At 44.8% G+C, this 24,018-nt stretch overlaps 3 protein-coding genes across 3 annotated transcripts in view; 2 read left to right on the plus strand and 1 right to left on the minus strand.

The window, feature by feature from the left end:
- The first annotated feature begins 80 nt into the window (after positions 1 to 80).
- Positions 81 to 626, plus strand: LOC119658352 (migration and invasion enhancer 1). Its single transcript, XM_038065710.1, has 2 exons — positions 81 to 241; positions 309 to 626. The coding sequence occupies exons 1-2, from the start codon at positions 216 to 218 to the stop codon at positions 559 to 561; spliced, it is 279 nt and encodes a 92-aa protein (XP_037921638.1). The 5' UTR covers positions 81 to 215; the 3' UTR covers positions 562 to 626.
- On the minus strand, positions 614 to 13,249 carry LOC119658348 (molybdenum cofactor sulfurase 2). The gene is made up of 7 exons (XM_038065703.1): positions 13,031 to 13,249; positions 12,824 to 12,968; positions 12,237 to 12,761; positions 11,622 to 12,048; positions 11,448 to 11,564; positions 10,821 to 11,271; positions 614 to 1,259 (listed from the first exon to the last, which is right to left on the minus strand). The coding sequence occupies exons 1-7, from the start codon at positions 13,095 to 13,097 to the stop codon at positions 637 to 639; spliced, it is 2,355 nt and encodes a 784-aa protein (XP_037921631.1). The 5' UTR covers positions 13,098 to 13,249; the 3' UTR covers positions 614 to 636.
- A 126-nt stretch (positions 13,250 to 13,375) lies between these two features.
- LOC119658351 (ras-related protein Rab-27A) overlaps positions 13,376 to 24,018 on the plus strand; it is a 98,216-nt gene continuing 87,573 nt past the window's right edge. The window contains exon 1 of the mRNA XM_038065709.1: positions 13,376 to 13,529. The gene's annotated coding sequence lies outside the window, so the exon portion shown is untranslated. The remainder of the gene's footprint in view (positions 13,530 to 24,018) is intronic.

The raw sequence follows: 24,018 nt of genomic DNA on the forward strand, positions 1-24,018 counted from the left end.
ACGAACATTATCGGTGGGTTTCGTTTTTCTCTACGTTTACATTTTATAAAAATTCCAAATATTTCGATCGACTTGGCTTTGACTTCATCTGTCAATCAAATATTTTAAAAAAAGGGAATCGGGTACAGGTTTTTACTCTCCTCATCAATACTCCAAACTTTTTCGAATTCCACTCAAAATTATCAAAATTCTCAGTTCCGGCTTTACACAACAAAATGGTAAAGGTTGACATCGAATACTGGTAACAGCTTTCCACAGAATAATGTCTATGTTTCGATAACACGTCGTCGTTTCTTTTCAACCAACAGTGGCTTCTGCGACTTCCAGAGTGAATGCGAGGATATTGCAAAGACTCTGAAAATGCTGAATCCAAATGTTGAAGTTAAATGCCACCGAGGACGGAAGGGGGCATTCGAAGTCAAGATCGACGAAAAAGTTATTTACTCCAAATTGGATTCAGAAAATTTACCTAATTTTCAGAAGATCACAAATACCGTCGTAAATGCCTTTAACGAAGTGGAAACCCGTTCCACTAGTAGCGGTTTCTGTGCCCTGATGTAAGATTTTGGCAAATTTTAGGTCTCCCAAAAGAAAAAGTTAATAAAAATGCAAATAGATGATAACAATTTGATTTATTCATTCAACAACTACTTCATCGGAACATGAAACGAAGTTCGGCCTGGAGAAATCAAAATCTGCCAGCGACAGATATATCCCGAAGCGAATCTTTCCTTCGAATAGTCTGGCAATCGTGCGTAGCGGCTCTGCGGTCTTTTCTCCGCTTCTGGGATCGATGCAAATCATTTGACAACGTGTACATTGACCGCTTATTCGAAATTGAGTGGGGCCAATCTTGAAATTTTGGAAATCATTCTCCTCCAGAGGCTCTGAAGTTTCAATTATTAAGTTGCCTCGAAAACGATCCACGATCCCATCGATGTCGTTCCCGTCCACGTCAAACCATTCTTCAACCTTCGAAGCCAACCATTCAACTGATGTGTAGTTGATGAGAAGGAATTGCGCTTCATTAGAGAGAGTTATGTCCCTCACTTCCCCATTTCGGGTGAGCCGTTGTGTTCCATCATATTGCTGTATTAGTCGTAGCCCATCCATTCCTAAACAATCACTTAACCAGTAAGCAACCTTTACGCCGCCATCCGTGCCCTCTACAAAGTCGCCGCATACCTTGCTCTGACAAAGTGATGATGACACGATTTTGTTCTCGGATGACTGCAAAGGAATCTCGATGGAGTCCGCGCCTGGAAAGGAAAAAGTAGCCTCCATTATTCTCAGTAATTATTTAAATAAGTAGAAATCTGATTTATTTTGACGGAGCCGATCAATGTAAAAGTATTCGGTTTATGGTAAACCCAGACCTGCCGAAGGAGGAGTAATAAGCCGGACGCAGGAAAGCCGGAGATAAGAAAGTTATGGCGCTGTATCATCATGACTGTTTTTTAAGTTCAAAGTCTGATTCCTATTCTGATTATCGAAGAAATTGCAGAAATATCGCCAAATTAGCTTTTGGGGAAGCAATTTGGAAATGGGAAGATAACTATCATTGAGAATGGAGCATGAACAACAACGCAGGTTGCAGTTACTATTGAAAACTGTGGCATGAACACATACCTTCGCATCTCATGATTATCCCGGTTTTGTTTCATTGGGGTTGGTTGAAAATTTTCTTTTGTTTCTGATTTCGCTTCTTCCACTCGTACGGGAGATTGGAAGAAGGAAATGAACGTTAAGATTACCTACTCTTCATCGATTTCAAAAAAGCTTTCAACAGTGAACAGGGAGTGTATCTACCGTTCTCTATACAGGAGGGACATTCGGGAGAAATTAATAACTAATATCAGGGCGACATATGATTTCACGTTCTCTACCGAGGTAAAATCTCAGAGGAATTTGAGATCCAAAGCGGAGTCCACCAGGGTTGCATCTTGTCACCGATATTATTTCTTCTTGTTATCGGTGGCGGTGGAGTACTTTAATAGATCATGATCTCTCCTCCAACATCTCGACTACGCTGATGAAATCTGTTTGCTCTATCGCCAGGTCATGTACCTTGGCTAAATGTCTCTGGATTTGGTAAGAAAAGTAGGCAGAATTGAACTGGAGATAGACACAAAAAAACCAAGATTCTCAGCCTGGTTGCCTCATTCTCTTTCTATTTGGATTAATGGACAAAATATCGAAGGCCATGCGCTGACAACCATGGTCAGAAATCGAGCCCCGAAAAAAACCCAACCGGAGGCACTCAGCATACCGTATTGCCCATTCGAAAAAAATGCTAGAGATGGTGACATTTTGAGGGTAGTGCATATCAAAACTGTGCAAGGAACCCTTAAGTGACTAATTACCAAACTCTGCCTCCTGCCTGTACAATCTAAGTATCAAATGTGTAATGAAGGTTCGCCGGTCGAGCTACAAGGTCTCAAGATCCAAACGCAAAGCCTACAAAATTGTTACCAACAATAGTTTATCAATTTTAATAGTATTTATTGTTGGTGCTTACTGTGCCTGTTTACTGCCATCAGCAATCACGGTGCTACTAATAGAGTTAGCGAAAAACAAAATTTTGTAAGGGTCCGATAAAAACATTCAAAATATCGTTGGACAATATTCTCAGAAAGCAAGGCGTTTTGCACAGCTACTGTGAATGATTATGTAATAAAATCAAGCGAGAAATAATCTGACATGCCGAACTGAACGTGGATTGCGGGTTTAAGGCCGCATCAACTTGATGTCGGTCCGGACCATTTGGAGGCCAACTTACTCCCGCTGGGCTAAGCACTCAAGCTTTACAAAAACAGAGGACTAGCGATTTCGTCCAGCGTAAAGGCTGTGAGACGCTGTGCTTCACCTCCGCCCTGAGAGCAGCGCGACCGAAGTTTTTAGATGCTGATTTCTATCCTATATATTCGGAAACATTACGTTAGTGCGCATTATCACCAGGACAAAAATTGTCTTGTTCAGGCCTAAGATATACCAAAGAAAGTTTTGGTAACTTTCCCACTTTAGCACTTCTGAAAAATGTTTTTTTTTTATTTTGTATTTTTCAAAAGTTTTGACATTTATAGATACTGTGTTCAAATTTCATGAAGTCCCGAACAGTACTTTTGTTATTTTGACGATGCAAAAATGCAGCTTCCGCGTTCTTTCTTTGGAGCAACAGGGTCGGGAATCGTCCCCTCTGCTCTGGAAGCGGTGCTAATAGGACCCCGAGCCATACGCATCCGGCATACATCAACTGGCCTGACCAACCAGGGTTAACATTTTTCTCATATTACTCGTGGGACCAAAACATGGACTCTACCAACAACAATAAAAAACGGATAATAGATAGTGGTACGCCGCACATCATCGCAGGACGAGCTGGATGAAAAGGACCTCGCTAAATATTAGCAAACTTCTGGAAAACCAGTAGAAGGCGAAGCCTATCGCCTTCAAGCGCAATTGATCTCAAAATCAGGTGGAACAGCAACTAAAGCGGAGCATAGTGTGTAAGGGCTCGGACGCTAAGCAGCCTTTAGAAACAGGGTAACAGCCGCCGACGAAGCACGAACTGCGAAACCCTTTAGCGGCATGGCCTGAAGTTACTTAAGATGGCGCTAGTATATAGCTATTCCGCTAGCGGCAAACTGGCGTCGGAGGTGTGGCTATCGTAGATGGCCACTGAGGATCTCTCGTACAGCAAAGGGCAACAAGGAGATTTGTCCCTTGCTTTTATTCCTCCCAGGTGTTCGTACTCAAGATTCCCATGGATGACTGGGTGGTTATCAAGGAGGAGAGACGAGACATTGATCAGGGCAGACCTAGAGTATGTATTATCGCCAGGAAGAGCCCACAATACTTTTCTGTGTCCGGACCTGACTTTCAGCGACCTAACCGTGGTCAAACTGGAGCAGGCGGGAGCGGAGAACGTATATGTTTCACTGGCTTACATGGCTCCGGCCGAATCAGCTTCACCAGAAGAAGTACAACATTTGACATGCACAATTGCAGTAAAGAAGGCCAACCTGTTGATAGGCTAATGTAACCCCAGTCGTGTGAGATCATCAAATCCGTTTTTACCGAGAATAAAATCGATTGTGATATCACTAAACACACTTCTCCGCATATAAATCTCCGGGCTCAGATGATATAATACCACTACAACAGAAACAGCATGAAAGGGTTATGCCGAGGTTAAACACACTCATACCAAAAGCGGGCAGGCGCGGCCATGAGTCAATGAAGGATTTTCGCCCAACCAGCCTGACGTCTTTTGTGTTTAAGATTCTATGGCGCTTCCTTATGGACAGAACGCCTTTGCTTAAGTCCTAGCACACCTACCTCGAAGCCAAAGAAACCGCTCTCCACGAGGTAATAGTAGTACATCCTAGCTGTTTTTTGGATATAGAGGGAGAATTCGACAATGTTAGTACCAACGCCATCAAGGAACCCTTAATCAGTATTGGATTGGAGAGGTATCTTCTACCTTTATCCTCTATTTTTATCGACGCATTGGATAATATCCATACTAAGAACTACGATAATCCTGTTTGATGGAAGCCATCTGGCCAGAGCTGTGATAGTAGTGGATGAAATTCTATGGATATCAGGCAGGAGCGGTGTGAAGCTGGTGGCTGTCAGGGCTGCTTCCCTCCGATCTAAGTGACGTCCTGGAAAGAGCGTTGGGAAATATGTGCCTGTGGACCATGATGACTCGGCAAAAAAGAAGCTAATGCTATTCACCACCAAGACGAAGAATTTCGTTCCCGCAACTAAATGAACGATTAGTTTTTTCCTTCAATATAAAGTATCTGGATATGACCCTGGATCCTAAGTTAAATTGGAGATAAAACATAGAACTGCGGGTTAAGAAGGCCTGTGTAGCATTACGCGTGCATCTGGACCTTCATAAGAAAATGAGACTGGAAACAAAGTTTAATAAAATTATTTAAACAACCGCGTGTTCACGCGCTATCGGGGCTCTAGAGTCCTGCTCGGCAGATGCTCTCAATGTACTCCTGCACCTAGTATTCTTTATCGACGGATCAAAGATGGCCCGTGTAGGAGTTTTCTCATATATATACAGTGTAGCCGAGCCTTACGGCTTTTCAGGATTAGTGTGGCAGTGCAGGGAAGCGCTGAACAGTGTGAGCGGCACGTTCAAAGTTATACGCCGGGTTTCTGGTCATAGGAAAATAGGAGGGAATGAGCGGGGTAACGGACTTGCGAGGCGGGGCTGCCCTTTTGGCGGTCCCTCACTGGGCAGAGTCTATGTCCCGCTGGCGAGTGAAATCTAGGCCTCAAAATATGTCCCATTTCCATGTCTGCTCAAATAAATTCACTAATAGTCCCCATACATACAAAACGGGAGTGTAAATTTTTTTTTCAGCGAGTATGGTCATGTCCGGATAGCTGAGCACAAGGCTGTCATACGGAAGGTCGCGGTTCAAATTTGAAATCTGACCACCTTACTTCCTATTGGGTACTGTAATCCTGTAGTGCACCGTTACGGTCTTGAATGAAATGCTGTAACACACTTCAAGGCTCTGATACAATTTGATTGTTGCGCCAACGATTGTTATTTCCGAGTGGTCACAATCTTGGCAGATACCGGATTTTACCTAATACTAGCACGAAGTATCAAGCGTTTAGGTTCAGACGATCCTACCTACTTAAAAACTAAAGGGGCGCTGGTGGTAGTGGCCGGGGGTAGGTTAGTGGGGGAATCCGTCGAAAACTCGCCGCAACATCGAGCGCGTATACTGAATGGTGTACTTCTGCGTGGTTTGAACCAGACTGTGTGATAGTCCCAGGATACCAATGGAAACCGTGAGGGATTAAGGTACAATACATGTAGCTGACAATATTATGGGAACCACAACCACCCGCCCGAGACGCCAAAGTTCTTTAATTTCTCGAGCCAGTTGCTCATAGTACCATAGTATCGGTAAACCGGACATGCTCCCGTGATTAACCCATGCTTGTATGCAAGGTTTTGATGGATAACCTTACATACAGCATTATGGTGATATATTGCACCGGTGCCATAACAGTACAGTACAGGACCATCTCATTGGTCCAACGTCTCTAACACCGAACCAGAGATTCTGCACTGGTCGTTCTCTACCCGTTCTTTCATGATGAGCTTTTTATAAGCTCGAGTGGCGATCATGCCGTCCTGAATTGCACACGTGAACCCCTCCGTCTCAGCAACGAGCTCTCCAGCACACAGCCATCTGTTCAACAAATGCAAATCGACAAATGGCTGCCAAAGAGAATACACGTGTTTACCGTGCACTGCCTTCGACTTCCATTCATCAATCCGCTCTTGGTCCGACTTCACCCCACTCAGAGGATTGAAAGATCGATCCTTCAAGTTAAGTGGAGTCAGCCCACAGTCTGCCTTACAGACAGCCGCATGAAAGAGACTCGCCTGCTTTTTGCTGTAAAAATAAGTGCGCAACGAGTCGACTTGGCGATGATGTTGTGCCGCCACGTTAACCACATCCCTACCTCCGATGTCACGAGGCAGGTTTATCCGCTCCACGGCAGACTTTGGATGATGCATTCGGAATTTGGACATAGTTGTCCGTTTTCGCCTGTGGACGTTTTACAGATCGGTCTTCGTCCACGGTCATTTTCCGAATGCATAAGCCAGTGAAAGGATGGCGAATACATTCAATCCGCTTATTTTATTCTTTCCCGAGAGATGCGATTTCAGTACCAGCTTTACACGTCGCAAAAATTCGGACAGTAGAGCATCCTTCATATCACCAACTCGAGCATTGGTTCCTTGCAGAATTCCTAGGTACTTGTCGAAGTCTGTCTCGGTCATAGCTTAGATGTGGGGGTCACCAATGCTATGTTCAGCATGCAACTCGTGATGACCTTTGCGGATGACTTGAATTCGACACTTGTCTAATCCAAACTCCATCCGAATATCACGGCTGAACATATCTACTATTCGCAACAGACTTCTAAGATGGCCACCAGTACCAGCATACCGCTTGATGTCATATTATTATTTCCGAGTTATCACAATCTTGGCAGATGCCGGATTTTACCTAATACTAGCACTAAGTGCCAAGCATTTAGGCTCGGACGATCCTACCTACTTAAAAACTAAAGGGGCACTGGTGGTGGTGGCCGGTGGTAGGTCAGTGGGAGAATCCGTCGAGTACTCCCCGCAACATCGAGTACGTATGCAGAATGGTGTACTTCTGCATGGTTTGAACCAGACTGTGCGAAAGTCCCAGGACATCAAGGGAAGCCGTCAGGGATTTAGGTACAATACCTGTAGCTGACAATATTATGGGAACTACAACCACCCGCCCGAGACGCCAAGTTTCGATGATTTCCCGAGCCAATGGCTCATAGTTCACCTTCCTCTCCACGTATTTCCGTTCAATGTTGCTATTATGGGGGATAGCAACATCAATAATATACGCGGAGCGACCCGTCTTGTCAACTAACAGTACGTCAGGCTTGTTGTGTGCGGTATGGCGATCAGTCAGAACTTGCCGGTCCCAATACATGCTGTAAGCAGAACTATCAAGTACTGCCTGCGGCTCATATCGGTAAACCGGACATGTTCCCGTGATCAGTCCATGCTTATATGCAAGGTTTTGATGGATAACCTTACATACAGCATTATGCCTGGTGATGTATTGCACCGGTACCATAACAGTACAGCCAGAAATGAGATGGTCCAACGTCTCTAACGCCGAACCACACATTCTGCACTGGTCGTTCTCTACCCGTTCTTTCATGATGAGCTTTTTATAAGCTCGGGTGGCGACCACGCCATCCTGAATGGCACACATGAACCCCTCCGTCTCAGCAAAGAGCTCCCCAGCACACAGCCATCTGTCCGACAGATGCAAATCGACAAATGGCTGCCAAAGACAATTCACGTGTTTACCGTGCATTGCCTTCGACTTCCATTCATCGATCCGCTCTTGGTCCGACTTCACCCCACTCAGAGGATTGAAGGATCGATCCTTCAAGTTAAGTGGAGTCAGTCCACAGTCTGCCTTACAGACAGCCGCATGCAAGGGACTCGCCTGCTCTTTGCTGTAAAAATAAGCGCGCAGCGAGTCGACTTGGCGATGATGTTGTGCCGCCACGTCAACCACATCCCTACCTCCGATGTCCCGAGGCAGGTTCATCCGCTCCACGGCAGACTTTGGATGATGCATTCGGAATTTGGACATAGTTGTCCGTATCCGCCGCTGGACGTTTTCCAGATCGGTCTTCGTCCACGGCAATATTCCGAATGCATAAGTCAGTGAAGGGATGGCGAATACATTCAACGCGCTTATTTTATTCTTCCCCGAGAGATGCGATTTCAGTACCAGCTTTACACGTCGCAGGAATTCGGACAGCAGAGCTTCTTTCAGATCACCAACTCGAGCATGGGTTCCTTGCAGAATTCCTAGGTACTTGAAGAAGTCTGTCTCGGTCATAGCTTCGATGTGGAGGTCACCAATGCTATGTCCGGCATGTGGCTCGTGATGACCTTTACATAATGTCTATTATTCGCAACAGACTTCTAAGATGGTCGTCAGTACCAGCATACAGCTTGATGTCATCTAAGTACATCAAGTGTGTCAGTTCGCACTTAGCACGTAGGCCATACTTTATTGCAAAACCATGCCCTCTAGCATCATTTAGTAGCCATGAAAGGGGGTTCAGTGCCATACAAAACCAAAGGGGACTCAATGAATCCCCCTGGAAGATGCCCCGCCGTATACGGATGGGCTCGGAGGTATTAGCACCCTCAGATGTACGGACTGATAAGGTGGTATGCCACCCTTCCATGACTGTCGCCAAAAACTTTATTAGTTTCGGATCAATGCGATGCAGATGTAGGATGTCGATTAGCCAGGTGTGCGGAACGCTATCAAAAGCCTTGGCATAATCGATATAGCAACTGAAGAGGTTTCTTTGGCCTCTAGTTGCTTGTCCTACAACTACCGAGTCGATAATGAGTTGCTCTTTGCAACCCCTTGACCCAACTCGGCAGCCCTTCTGCTCCTCGGACAGAATGTTGTTGGTCTCGAGGTGCGCATTGATCCTTCCACTAATAATGGACGTGATGAATTTGTAGAGGGTTGGTAAGCAAGTGATCGGTCTTGTGTCTGCGGGGTCCTGCACCGTGTCCTTCTTAGGGATAAGGTAGGTAATCCCCGCAGTGAGGAAAGGTGGAAATTCCTCCGGCCGACTCATGACCTCATTTATACTTATTATTATTATAGTCATGTGGGGTATCAAATGAAAGGTATGTATTAGTACTTTCCGAAATTAGTACTAGCTTGGACATTGGTTGCAAAGAGGAGGTGTTCGAGGGTTCGAAAAAGTCAGTTACTTCAAGGAACTATTCAACCCAAATATCTGAAAAGAAATATGATAGTTCATGTACATGGTATCTAGGCCTCAACATACTTTCGACACCGATACCTTTTTAAATAAAGTCAATAATATTATATTACCATATTTATTTCAGAAATTAAATGGGAACTCTCCTTAGCTTTATTTTAGAATCGTTAAAATTTTCAGTAATATAAGCTTTACCGTGGAGCATGATACTACCAAGTTTGGTGGAAATCGCACTATTATTAACAAAGTTATATTATGGGTCAAAGCTGTCACCTTTGTGCATTCTAAGACTTTGAATGTCAGCAATATATTAAAGTGAATGGTTTAACAAATAAAATGCACAGATATTACGAGCCAGGTACAAATAGGACAAATGCCCACCTAAATATGCTTATATAAGAAATACACAAAACCTTTTATACCTGCTTAGCTTCCGGTTTCCCGACATGTTCACAATTCAATTTACAAAACCCATCGCCTTTTAAGTTTCCCCAAATTCCGAAGACGATCACAATGTTTTGATTGTTGCTTTCACCTAGGTTTGCTCTTGGCTTCTGCATGATTTCTTGGTTGTATCTGAATGAATTTTGTTTTGAATTATAAGCAAATGAAGTCTACTTCATTGTTTATAATTTGAGGACTCCCTTTTCCCGTCCTTTTCCTTAATCCGCAAGACTTACTGTAAGAATAGGCCTCAGGATGCTAAGGCAGGGTAAGGAACTCTAGAGGTCGCGCCTCATGAATATCGTCCTGAATCTTCCCTCTCGATCATGGCACTTTGATCCGTAGTTTGACAGGTCCACGCACGCTGTCGAACCATTATTTTTTTCCTGTTTTTTCCAGAGTTTTTTTAGTAGGTCGCATGTTATCTTCTGAAAGGTTCGTGCGATACACCGTTAAAAAAGGAACGACAAAACGCTTCAGTGGAGGAGCTTCACGGTCAATTTCGCCAACTGTTTTAGGTTTTTGGGATAACCCAGAAGGGAGAGGGTCATTTCTGGCCACTGAGAATGGTCGTTAGACGATTGTCAGATCACATATGTCAGTACACTACATAGAAGCAATCGATCGAAAACATTGCAAATACTACGAGCGTAAAAATTCAAACCAACCTCTGCTTCAAATTACACTTATATGCGCTACGCTATTTTTGCAGCATACCCGATGTCAAAGGAACAATGGGATTGAAATAACGGTCACTTACACTACCCTTTCAGTCTACACTCGGCATAACTGGAGCAGGTCCCTACTGGAAAAAAAGTTATCAGCTTTATCTTTTGGCAAGGATAAGATGTCTATGTTGTACAATTTGGTTTCTGCTGATTGATCAAATCTTGCAGGCAGCTGACGATGTATAGAATTTCAAACGATAACCTCATAAACTCGACGCCTGTTCTCATACCCATTAAACCGGCAGACGCCACCTGGTCGGAAAAAAATCTTACCTGGGAAATAAAGTATCATAACTTGGCGCTGCAGATTTATCTCCGGTCGTATCAAACATAATTTCGTGCTTGTCTTCTGTGTAACGGCCACGCCGTTTGCATTTACAATCATCCAACACCTATCGTATTTGAAGCCCTTCATCGTTAGCTCCCAGCGGTCGTTAACTTTAAGTGCACCACACGATTTAATAGGATATATACAGATCTGCCTCAGGCGTATCTTCTGATTGGAAATTTTCAGTCTATCACGGATGTGCAGGAGATTCTCGGGGATAGTTGAACGTTCCAATATTTCGCATCGTCCTTCGCGTCCTTGCAAATAGCAATCCTTCAACATATGTGTCAGTGTGTCCACATCCTCCTTCCTAGACATATACCCGAACGATATCCTCACAGCACCAGTTGGCAATCCATCAACCAAATCGTTATAATCCCCGCAAATGTGACCAGCCTGGAAGACAAGGAAGAAAGCGATAAGATGCTAGCCGTCGGCGGAAAGAGCTTTATGTCATCAGAATGCAGTGTGGAATTGATTGAGAGTATCCTCTTTGGCTCACTCAATGAGGAATTCCTTTGAACTCGATACTAATTCAATTACACCGCATTCTTCTCCTGGAAGTAGATTACTTGGAAATGCTTCTGTAGTTCACTATCCTTGAGCTTGAGAAGGACTTGACATGCTCCAGGGTTGCAGAAGCAGCCGGTTCGCAAGACGATGTTATGAATGCTGGCCATGCAGGCAACCTGAAATATTCGCAGTTTTCAACGATGTGCACATAGTGGGTAATTGCATGTCCTTACTTCAGCATAGCCGATGTAGCTCCCATCGTCGTGCAGCAAATTAAACGTAATCACAGCACCTTGTTCCTGCACCGAATCGTATTCAGTGTGAGAGTAGATCTTAACCAACGGTTTTCCATTTGCATATGCTAATTTTCTAAGTTCGTTGTAACCATATTTAGCTAATTGGAAGACATATAAGCTAATGCGTTCCATACTATGATCGGGTCCGATGAGTCTATCGATAGTGGCAAACCCGGCAAGCAGGGCTACGATGGACAGGAATGGCAAAGTGCCATCTTCGAATCGTTCGTGGAAGCAATCTCGTTTCACATGGAAATCAAGTTTGCTCATCGCAATCTTGACTGTACCACCGCCATAATATCTTTTTTTCAGAACGTTTTGACCGCGCTTACTAACGAGCAATGCCCCCAAACCGGTCGGATATCTGAGAAAATATGCATTAATGAGGTTGTATCTGTTTCGTTTATTGTCTGGTTTTAATTCGGTTATTTGAATTTTTTTAACGACAATGTTTTTCTGTGTATGCTCCCAGACAACTATTAAGCATTGCAGGCATTTGGGGGTAGACATCAGAGTGGTTAGACAAGTGAGCTGAGAAGCAGTACAACTTACCCAAATATCTTATAAAACGAAATGCAAACAAAATCCGCTTCATATCTACTGAGATCCAAGAAGTTCGTTGCAGCGAAAGCTGCTGCATCCAAGCATATGAACCAGCGATTCTGTTTTCCATCAGACAAACTAAGATTGTTGTGCTTTAATACCGTTCCCATGGTTTTGAGTCCAGACTGCTGAATGTTGTCGATCAAGCCAAGAGGGTACTTAAACCCGCTGAAATTGCATTGCGCTGGGAATGTTATTAAATTGTTACTTGCAGACGCGACAGGTTGTTCAGGCTTGCACACCTTCGCAACCTCAGCATTCTCTAAAAGTTGCTTTCTACTGAGTACATAAGTGGCTTCACTTTCCACTGATTCTCGCATGCCCAGTGCCGAAGTATGATTTTCTTGTACATATGAGAATACTCCAGTCTTCCCGAAGTCGAAGCATTCCGCTACTGTTTTGAGACTTGCTGTAGCACCAGAGGTAAACAAGACGTCATACTTGCTGTTGTCGGTGTTGAAGTGCTTCAGGACCCTGAACAAATGATAAACTATGAACTGTAAAAACGGCGAGAAAACCTGACCTAGCTTAATTACCTAAAACGAACCTGGTCGATCAAATCTTCAGTGGCTTTACTGGTGTGGGGGCTTGTGTATAAATTTTTCCGAAGATTCTGATACACTGACTCGATCTGCTGTTCCGAATATAGAGTAGCTCCCGCATGATCGAGATAACACTTGCCTAGGAGAAACGAGCGTTCGTTATCAATAGCGTCACTATCACCACCAATTCACTGGGGCTACCTTTCAGTCTGCCAAATTCATCTTGAATTTTGTCTATTTCGTAATCACTCAATGCACTCGGGTTCATGCTATGTAGTATTAAAAGCAGAGTCAATTAACTAGTGACGAATCGATCGTCTTCGCCGCGCACTACCGACTAAAATCAGATACTCTTGAAGACCTCGACCAAGTCAACAAGAAGGCAGGCTGCTTGTGGGACGAGTAAGTTTTTTGACGAAAGCGGACCCCAGCTTGGAGTGGGCAGATTATTTATAAATACAATCTAGTCATTATCTATCGTGATAAGTCAGTTTTACAGTACATTGCTGTAATTGAGATGGCTAGTAATAGTAGTGAATGCAATCTAATCACAGTGTTAGATCGTTACGCATAGTGAACGGTACGTGAATCACTCCACTTCAAAGAGACGGTTGAGCTGAATATTTCATATGCATTTTGGGGGAAGTTCGGATTGATACTAAATCAAACAAGTCGGGAAACCAGAAGCTGGACGCTTCAGGTACGAAAGGTTTTGTGTATTTCTTAGTACGTAGCACGTAATATGTGCGTATATTATGTGAGAATATCCACTTTCGGATGATATTGACATTCATAGTCTTGAATTTGGAAAGAAGCGACAACTTTGACGTAGGCTAGGTAGGTAGGTATCAGTGGCCGCTCCAAGGAGCCCAATTAGCGCTTTGGTGCGCCGTTTTGATGCCATAAACTCCTAAGACCGCAACTGTTGTTATGGGAGCAGGTAGGCAGAGTCCAACCGCTCGGATCTTCAGAGCCAGCCCGTAGCATTCACGAAGGAAAGCAGCTCTCCGACTCAGCAGCTAGAAATCTCTCTGAGGCCCCCAAAGAATGGTTTATCCAGTGTCCGCAGCCTGACTCTAGCCAGAGCTGGGAATCGCAGAGAAACTGCATGAGGGTTTCCCTTCCTTCTCCGCAGCTTCGGCAATGCGAATTGTAGGATATGCCGAGTCTAGCGGCATGGTCCCCTATGGGCCAGTGCCCCATGCAGACCGCCGTAATCTTGAATGCATTTGCACGCGTCTGACACAGGAGCTCTCGTGATCGGGCTATGTTATGAGTGGGCCAAATTCTCCTTGACTTGCCACAGCTTCGCCATCTCAGGCCCGCGGCTACTAGGTAGTGTGAGTAGACTCCGCCCCCGATAGCCGCCAGCGGAACACCGATTGTATTCACCGAGGGACTGCCAAGAGCATAGCCTTGCCTGGCCAATCCGTCAGCCCGCTCATTCCCCTCTATGTTTCTATGCCCGGGAACCCGGAAGAGAGTGACCTTGAGCGTGCCGCCCAGACGGTCTCTGCACTGCCCCACTAGCCGGGAGTCGCTGAGTACAAGGCCTTGATGGCCGCTTGGCTGTCACTTTGATGTAATATAATTTTGTTAGTAATAGTGTGATTTCCACCAAACTTGGTAAGATTATGCTCCATGTTATACCCTATATTGTTTCGTGATGCCAGCATGAACTTCAGGGGGGTTTTTGCAACGAATTACTAAAAATTATATCATATTATATCATATATCAGTATGGAAGGTATTTCGGAGCCCAGGCACCATATATTGGCAACCTCCTGTTTTTTTTTCAGATTTTCCGATTAGGTAGTTTCTGAGAATGGCCCCCTTAAAGGAATGAACACTTTCAAGCTCTCGCACTCCCCACCTTTCCAGTAAATGTGAAAACTAAGACCGGCTTCGAAAAATATTAACCCAGACCTTTAATTTGATATCCCACATGACTACATTTAATGAAAAAAAATTTACACCCCCCCTGTATTCGTTGTAAAAGGATGAAACTCACTGTATGCGTGAGCGTTCACAGTTCCCAGCTTTCTACCAAATTTGGTGTCAATCGCTGTAACCGTCTCCGAGAAAAACGCGTGTGACGGACAGACAGGCATACAGACAGACAGACAGCAAGACTGACAATTTTCTTTGGGCTATGGTTGGAGTCACCGGGCATAAGACCACCATGACCAAAACCGAGAAAGATGTCAGGCTGGTCCGCTAAAGCTCTGGATGAGCAGACCTTCATGGAAGTGTGGTTAGACCAACCTAATAAAGCAGGCGCCTCTACGGAAAAAGCTGCCCATGTGCCCAATGCATCGCCAGAGCGTGTGACGCGTCCATGCCGAGGAGGTGCTCATTCCCCAATAGAAGACCAAACTACTGGTGTAATACTGAACTGGCCAGCCTTCGATCAGCCTGTCATCGAGCCAGAAGACCGGCTCAAAAAGCGGTAGGCAGAATCGACCAAGGGCAAAAAGAGCGCGCCTATAAGGAAGCCCGCAAAACCCTCAAGCTCGCCATCCAACGGAGCAAGAGGAAATGCTTTAAGGAGCTCTGTTTAGAAGCAGACGTAAGCCCGTGAGGGAGCACCTATAGAATCGTGATGGGGCGATTCAGAGGCCGATCATCTCCGCAGATCACGTGCTCTTCACTCTTGTTAAAAATTATTCAGGGGTTATTCTCTCAGCAACAGGAGGGCGTAGACAGCTTCCAGCGACCTCCGAACGACACGGCAATACCGCCAGTCACCAGTGACGAGCTGCTGGAGATCTGCGTTAGGATAGGAGATAAAAAAGCTCCAGGTCTGGATGGCGTGCCGAATAAGGCCATTTAGCTTACCGTGAAGTCCAGACCGGACGTTTTCGCTGAGTTGTTCGAAGCGTGCATGTCCGAGGGGATATTTCCTACCCCCCAACGACAGAAGTTGGTGCTCCTGTCTAAGGCTGGCAAACCTCCAGGTGAGCCAACCTCCTACAGACCTATTTGTCTTTTGGACACGGTGGGAAAAGTGCTAGAGCGAGTAATCTATAATAGACTACTCCAGGTTGTTGAGAGCCAGGGAGGTCTCTCAGATCGGCAGTATGGGTTCCGTAAATCCAGATCAACTATTCATGCCATGAACGTGGTTACTGGCTTGGCTGAAGATGCAATCCACGGAGAGGACTGTACTAGCAAATATTGCATAGTAGTGACCCTGGCTGTGAGAAATGCATTCAATTCAGCAATTGGAACTTAATACGGGAATCTCTGGCGAAGATAGGTATTCCCGCTTATCTTGCAGCTATTGTCAACAGCTATTTGCAAGGGCGGAGGGTTTGGTATGACATTGATGACGGACCCCAGGAGTACGTTATCTCTGTGGATGTCCCACAGGGCTCCGTACTGGGCCCACTGCTGTGAAACATCATGTACAACGACGTTCTTAATCTTATCCTTCCGGAGGAAATCACGGTGGTGGGCTACGCTGGGTAGAGAGTTCTGGTCTGACACTTGCGGAGGAAAAAACGGAAGCGGTCCTCATCACCAAACGCCGTAAAAGAAATTTTGCGCGTATTCGAATTGGGAATCATATCATCACTTCTAAGCCTGCCATCAAATACTTGGGAGTGATGATAGTTGTGGGAGGGCCACGGCATGCTTCCAGGTTGCTTATAGCTAGGGTAGTGAGTTCGATCCTGCTCTATGCAGCTCCAGTTTGGGGAAAGGCATTGCAGGTTGCATTTAACCCTAACAAACTGAGTTCAGTCTGCAGAAGAACAGCCCCAAGGGCTCGGCATTCACGACTGTCTCAAATGATGCAGCATTCGTCATCTCTGGAATGATGCCCATTGACATCTTGGCAGATGAAATGACAAATATATATAATGCGAAGTCTATCTCTCCTTTATCGCAGACGAAGAACGCCGAAAGAGAAAGATCGCTAAATAGATGGCAAGAGCGTTGGGGACGCTCGGGAAAGGGTCTGTGGACACACAGGCTCATCCCTACCATCAAGGATTGGTTGAAGAGACGGCATGGTGAGATTAATTATAATCTTACTTAGTTTCTCACGGGGCATGGATGATTTCGCCAGCACCTGTTCAGGTTTAAACTAGGTACCTCACCCGATTGTCCAAACTGCGATGGAGTCCCAGAGGACCCAGAGCATGTATTCTTCCAATGTTCCAATGTATTCTTCCAATGTGTTTGTGGTGGAAAGGAAGAATCTAGAGGAGACTCTAGGAGAGGTGCTCGTACCAGAGAATCTGGTGCGAAGAATGCTAGCATGTCAGGAAGACTGGGATGCGATCAATTCCATGGTCGTATCTATCCAGACCAAACTGCGAAAGGCAGAGGAGACCAGAAAAGCGCGGTTACGTACGCTGCATAGAGACGAAAGGGGACCAAGCTAAAATGAGCTGACTCCGCCCCGTGATGTAATACCGTGTGGTTCCACGGGGCTGGGGGGGGGGGGGGGGGCAGCCGGGGGTGGTTTTAAGTGGGTAAGAAAGAAGAAAAAAAAGGCGGACAGACAGATAGTAAACCGATTTGAATAAGGTTTTGTGTTGACACAAAGTCTTAAAAATGGATCGAGCCACCCTGTTGGAACGAACCTCATAGAAATATTGCCTGAATATTCGATTGTGAAATCGTACGGCCCTCATTTTCGGCGATGATCACATATATACCATATATAAGGTCTTTCAAAACTACCGGAAAAACTGTATGCTCGACAATTTTTTTCGATTTCTTCATCTTTCAGCTGGTGCAGGCCAAGTCAGGTATAAAAGTTTTGTGTTCATCTCCTATGAGAAACTTCTTTTTAAAATAAAAAATGGCAAGTAATTCTGTTTCCTGGACCACCAAGATATCTATCTTGTACTTTTCGATTTTTTTAGTAAGTGCACAAAGAGCGCCAGTTCTGAACAGGGAGCGCTCTCTTCAGGTTTCAAATTCGTTGTCTTTTTTCCGTTGCCTTGTACATCTCTCCAATTCGATCTGAGACTCAATTTTGGGTTCCATGACAATAGTGTAATGTGGAAAGGCTGTCAGTCTATTGCATAGCTCTCCACTAGGCTGGCCAGTCGGCTCATCTCTGTTTTACGGCGCTGAGAAGTCGCTGTTCGCCCTTCCTTGTCTGTTGGTTTGCATTGTTTAGGGTTCACCAAAGTGGAGGCGAGAGTAGGGTTTAGTAGTAGAACTGTAAGTGTTAAATCAGCGTACATTACTTAGGTATTTATTATGAATTACAGTGCTGAGTCTGCGACCCTTCCATATATTATCCTTCAAACTCCATTGGGGTACAATACGAACTGCGTACACGTATGGGTAACAATGTTGATGTTTAGGGAGACATATAAAGTTGACATGGACATTATACAATAACCAACCATTATCGTGCCAAAAAGGAAGGGTACTTAGTGTCATTGTCCTGCTGGAAGACAAACGGTTGTTGCGTGCCTAAGGTGTGTTTCGTAATAAATTAAGAAACAACTTTACCGATTTGAACCCCCAAGTTAACTGATTTTTTTTTCAACCTCATCTTGAAGCAACCCCAACCTACCTGTAACCATCAAAGACGTGGAACAATTCTTTGAGAACCAATTTGTAGTTTTGACCTATAATAGGGGGGCCATGCAAGACTCGTCAAAGTTTCCAGCGGCTTATAAGCCAGCCAAAAGGAAAGGCAATTTAGGCAGCAGGAATACGTTTTGGATTACATTTGCCGCAAGAACTGAAAAGGAGAAAATAGTACAATTTCTTTGCTTCATTTGCAGTATTCTATTGGAGTATCCTAGAGTTTTTAAGTTGATGGGCAGTAATAATAAAAGTAAGTTACTGCAACACTGCGTTTTCTGCGTGTGCTATAAGAATTCAGGGCAGGGGTAGAATGCAACAAACTCAGGTCACTGAAATGCGAAGTATGCCATGGACAGCACATAAGCATTCTCGTACCTTTTAAGAAACAAGGTGAGTGTATTTGACGAACTTTTGGGACATGTCAATCAATCAGAGTGATGATAGCAATTTGGAGAAGAAAAAATGCGGAGAAGGAGGCCTTAGTAGTGCAAGCGAAGACGCTCTTAACAAGGCTCAGGACAGATCGAAGTTTCCGGCGACAGAGCGAAGAAAGCGGGAGTAGTGGAGACCATTCCACAAGAAAGAAGAAGAAACCGAAACCCGATTCCAAGAGGGAGGAAATCCGGGGAGGTCAGGGATGAAAGTAGGACCTTGAAGGCCCGACGTTAACTATGCTAATAGAGTGAAGAGCATTCGACTGGCCATACTACCGCAACTATTTCTGCAGCAAATACTCCCTCGTGAGGAACAGAAAATAATCGTCATGGAGATGTGTGAAGGATAGAGTAAGGAGCTTGTGTTCACCGGCATGCGCTTTCAACCAGGTCTTATGCTGGTTGATTGCAAGCATGGAAAGTCCTTATGATCGGAGCAGGTGACCAATCTTTGGAGAAAATTGAACGTCGTAACTGCTTCATCAATAAGAGATTTGGCAGCTTACACGTGCACGTGCACAAGAAGAAACCAAGGAAGGATACTTCAGAGGACACATCGGGTAGAAATCCGCCCGAGATCTCCGAAGATATCTCGGAGGCTATACAGCCTCAAATCACAGGCCAGGGAAAAGGCTCGGCAGGGCGATTTACAACGAATGATGGAATGATGTTGGCTCAAGAATCCTGGGTGAATTGGGGGCATATTGGAGATCTACAAGGAGGAAGCATGCAGGTAATTTGGTATTCCTCCTGTGAAAAATGAAAAGCTTCAATCATTTAGAAACGAGACTTAACATATATGTATATGCTTTTTAGAGTTTCCTTCATGCTGTCCAAGTCTAACTGGAAGCCAGCTAAGAAAGTCAAGTCATCAAGAGGCGTACCCTGGTTAAACAGAAACCTATTCAGAATGAACGGATACCCGAAAATTTTTCAACCGGGCGAAACAAATCAGGAACTGACAGAGGTATAAAAGTGTACTGATGACGTATAGCAACGTGTCCAGGGAAGCAAAATGAAATAGCTTCAGGGAATTCTACTTCACAGAACTCATTTCCCGAAATCCTATCATACAGCGGATGGAAACAGCATTTTGCCTGACACTACAATAACGGACAGAAGGGGGAAATGGTGAATTGGAAGTTAGCGAAAAAAGGATGCTTGGAAGGTATAGTAACATGGGCAGGTTGAGACTTTATACCACTAAAATCATCCGGAGTGGCTGATATTATCCCACCATTACTCCAGAGATTCTTAGAAATCATTTGAGGATACCTCCTAAGAGTGGTAAGGAGCAACATAGCCTTGGGATATATACGAAGGGCACGAACGCGAGCAAAAGTCCAAGAGCGGGTCACCCTAAATCATTCAGAACAATCTGCCTGACATCGTTCGTACTTAAGACGGTTGAAAAGGTCAGAGACAACTACATTAAAACTAGCGTTTTAATGCGGGATCTTCTAAATTTATATCAACACGCTTATCGGGCAGGACGATTAACCGAAACTGTCCTGTATCAGCTGACGATGTACCCTGTAGATGCTGCACTGGTTATATGGTGCAATAGTCAAACCAATGATTACGTATGGGAGGGTAATTTGAGCAGACGGAACTTAACTCTGCACAACAGTGAGGAGTTACACAAACTGCAAAGACTCGCTTGCGTGTGTGTCAATGGGGCAATGAGAATATGCACAGCGGCATCTTTAGAGGTCCTTCTGGGATTGACCCTTCTCCATCTGTACATATAGATTCAGGTAAAGAGGGCGATGTTCCGAATGTCTGGGAGTACCACTGAGCCAATGAGTTGCGTAAATCACAGGAAAAGTGATATTCTCTCTAGGCGCATCCCAAATTACTGATAACAACGGTTAACACGACAACGAGGTTTTCGTTAAGATGTTTAAAATACTTTGGAGCCACAGAGCAAACTGGGAGAGCGTGGCGTTGATGACTACCTGATGCACGACGTACCCCTTCGGAAGGAGGAGCAGCCAACGGGGTCATTGGTCCCAGGAAAACGTATTTTGAACTAAGCATAGATATTTTAGGCGGAAATATGCGCCATTGATAGGTGTACCTTGTTCAACCTTGAAAGGAATTATACGGGCAGAATATTGCTATTCTAATAGCCAACCTAGCCGCTAGGCACTTAGGTGAATTTCAAACTGGTATGCGAATGCATTGAGGGACTGAACACGCTCGGCTCGCTTAATAAAGTCCTGATATTCGGGGTTCCAGGCCGCATTGGCAACCGACGAGCTGCTAGGAAAGGATTAGAGACTTAGGGATGTCTATGGACACTGACATTCTATGAGGAGAGTAATCAAATCTCCATACATGTTCCAGGGAAGTGTCCGGCATTTCTGCAATGTAAGTTGAGGCACCTGGTAGAATACTTAATATCAGTCGCCAGGTTGAAACTCTTGGAAGTAGGGAACATGATAAATTTCTTATTGGTTATATGCTTAAACGACATACTATAATTATTAAATATACTATAACTACTAATAGTTCTTTTAGGACTATCAACGTCCCTTGATAATACTATTATTATTATCAAGCATTTCGAGAAGACCTCGATGGAGTTTAAGCACGTTTCCGTAAACTGAGAACAGTAGTGTGAGATGTAGTAGAAATTTAGGAGATAATGTTAACCATCAAAAATGGTGGTCAAAAGGTAGTATAGGTCCTAGGGCGAAACGTGGATTGGTATCCAAGATGGAGCATAAAACCTCGGAAACGCCTGCTGAACCAACACCAACAGCTCTACTACCAAACCCTGTCTCCACCTCCACGTGGTGACTGCTGGGAACTCTTTCTTAACGAAAAGCTGCTTAAAATCGGGACAAATTGTACCAACTGGTCCTCTAGGTTGGGGGTTGGGTAGGGCTGACAACCATACACGGAAAAAACTTGTTACGAAGCCACAACAGGAGTCTCGGACTGGATGGATTTTACAACGATAAATCCGGCAACGAAAAAGGCGCATTTTCTCATGGAACGTGCGCTCCCTGTACAGACCGAATGCTGTTGAGCAGCTAGCCGATACCCTGTCCCACTATAGCGCTGATGTAACAGCATTGCAAGAGATGCGTTGAACAGGGACTGGTTTCCTGGAGAAGAGTCACTAAACCATATATTATCGCGGTCATTCAGTAAACCATGTGCTCGGAATAGGTTTTTTGGTCAGCCAAAAATGAAACCTGTTGTTATCGGCTTTGAAAACATAAGCGAATGGCTATACGCTCTGCGCTTGCAAGGCAAGTTGAGAAACATAAGCCTCATAAACGTGCACGCCCCTACAGAGGAGACTGCAGAGTCGGAGAAGAATACCTTCTACGAGGCAGTAGAACGAACCCTCGATGGCTGTCCTAGATATGATATTAAAATCATACTTGAGGATATTAACAGCCAAGTAGGGAGGGAGCCCGTACTCAAGCGATATGTTGGCTCCCTTAGCATAGATCACCATCCAAATGATAACGGACTGCGGATTATTCAATTAGCAGTTTCACACGAAGCGGTTACTGGAAGTACCTGGTTTGCGCGGAAAGTGGTCCACAAACATACGTGGGCCTCTCCAGACGGGACCACTTTCAACCAAATTGACCATTTGGTGATCGAACGCCGCCACCTCTCTGCCTTGATGAATGTCAGAACATATTGGGGGCCAATGTAGACTCGGATCACAATCTCGTTGGCATGGTGCTCCAAGCTCGAATTACGACACCACCTACAATCCCCTCTGATAATCAGGTGAGAGTTAATACTAAGCCATCCACAACACGACCCTCTGTAACACCTATAAGAGGAAAATGGATGTCGCAATAACTGCAATCAACAGAGGACATGGAGATGAAGCATCAACAAATGATCTTTACAATCACCTGAAGAACGTTATCATTGATACGACCACAAAGATATTTGGCCCCAGCCGCAAAAAGAATCGGAACGGCTGGTTTGACGATAAATATAAATAGCAACGGAATGGAAGAATGTCGCATATCGGGTAATGTTGCATTTTCAAAGAACGCGGGCACGCGCAGAGATTCATCACAAACGCCGTTGAGCGGAGAAGCGACTGCACAGACGGAAAAAGGAAGCCTGGGAGAACCAACAAATCTGTGAACTCGAAGAGTACGGGGAGCAATCGCACCAGGCGCGCAAGTTTTACAAAAGGTCAAAAATATGAAGCCTTATACACCTCGATGTTCATCCTGCCGAGAGGAGAATCAGATTTTCGACGGAATGGGCATATTGGAGCGATGGATTGAGTACTTTGATGAACTACTGAACAACCAGAACATCGGCGAGTTGGAGGTCCCGCCAACTGAAGACGACGGACAAATATTGCCACCACCAAGTATAGAAGAAACATTCCGTTCAATTCATCGGCTTAAAAATCGTAAGTCGTCAGGAGCCGATGGAATTACAGCCAAATTGGTTAAATATGGAGGTGACCAATTACACCAAGTGGTTCATCAATTTGCGCTCAAGGTGTGGGCATCAATGCCTGACGATTGGCAGAGGGGCATTATCTGTCTCATACATAAAAAGGGGGATATCACACAGTGCAGCAATTATAGAGGTATCACGTTGCTGAATACCATCTAAAAATCATTCTCCACTATCTTGCTAGGCCGGACAGCCCTATAAGCTCAGAACATCATTGGCCCATACTAAAGAGGCCTCACTCCAGGCAAATCAGCAACAGATCAGATTTTCTTTGTGCGGCAAGTGATGGAAAAACTGTTGGAATATGACAAGGGGATGCCCTTTCATGCGTCCTCTTTAACCTGGCCCTCGAGAAAGTGATCCGTGATGCCGCGGTAAATACCAGAGGTACGATCCTCTTTAAGTCCACCCAACTACTGGCCCATGGTGATGATATCGACATCATGGGAAGAACCACCCGAGACATACAAACTGCCTTCATCCAGATCGAGCAGGCGACGCGAGATTTTGGGCTGCACATCAATGAAGGCAAGACAAAATATATGGTGGCAACGTCAGCACTGAAAACCAACACCATCTAACCGCACTGGTCAATAAAGATAGGAGAATACAATTTTGAGACCGTTGATAATTTCTCCTATCTAGGGTCGAAAATTACAACCGATAATAGTTACGATGAGGAAATCTGCACACGGTTGTTGTCAGCCAACAGAACCTATTTCAGCTTACAAAAACTAT

Source organism: Hermetia illucens, chromosome 5 (genome assembly GCF_905115235.1).
Source record: "Hermetia illucens chromosome 5, iHerIll2.2.curated.20191125, whole genome shotgun sequence".
NCBI classification, from domain to species: Eukaryota; Metazoa; Arthropoda; class Insecta; order Diptera; family Stratiomyidae; genus Hermetia; species Hermetia illucens.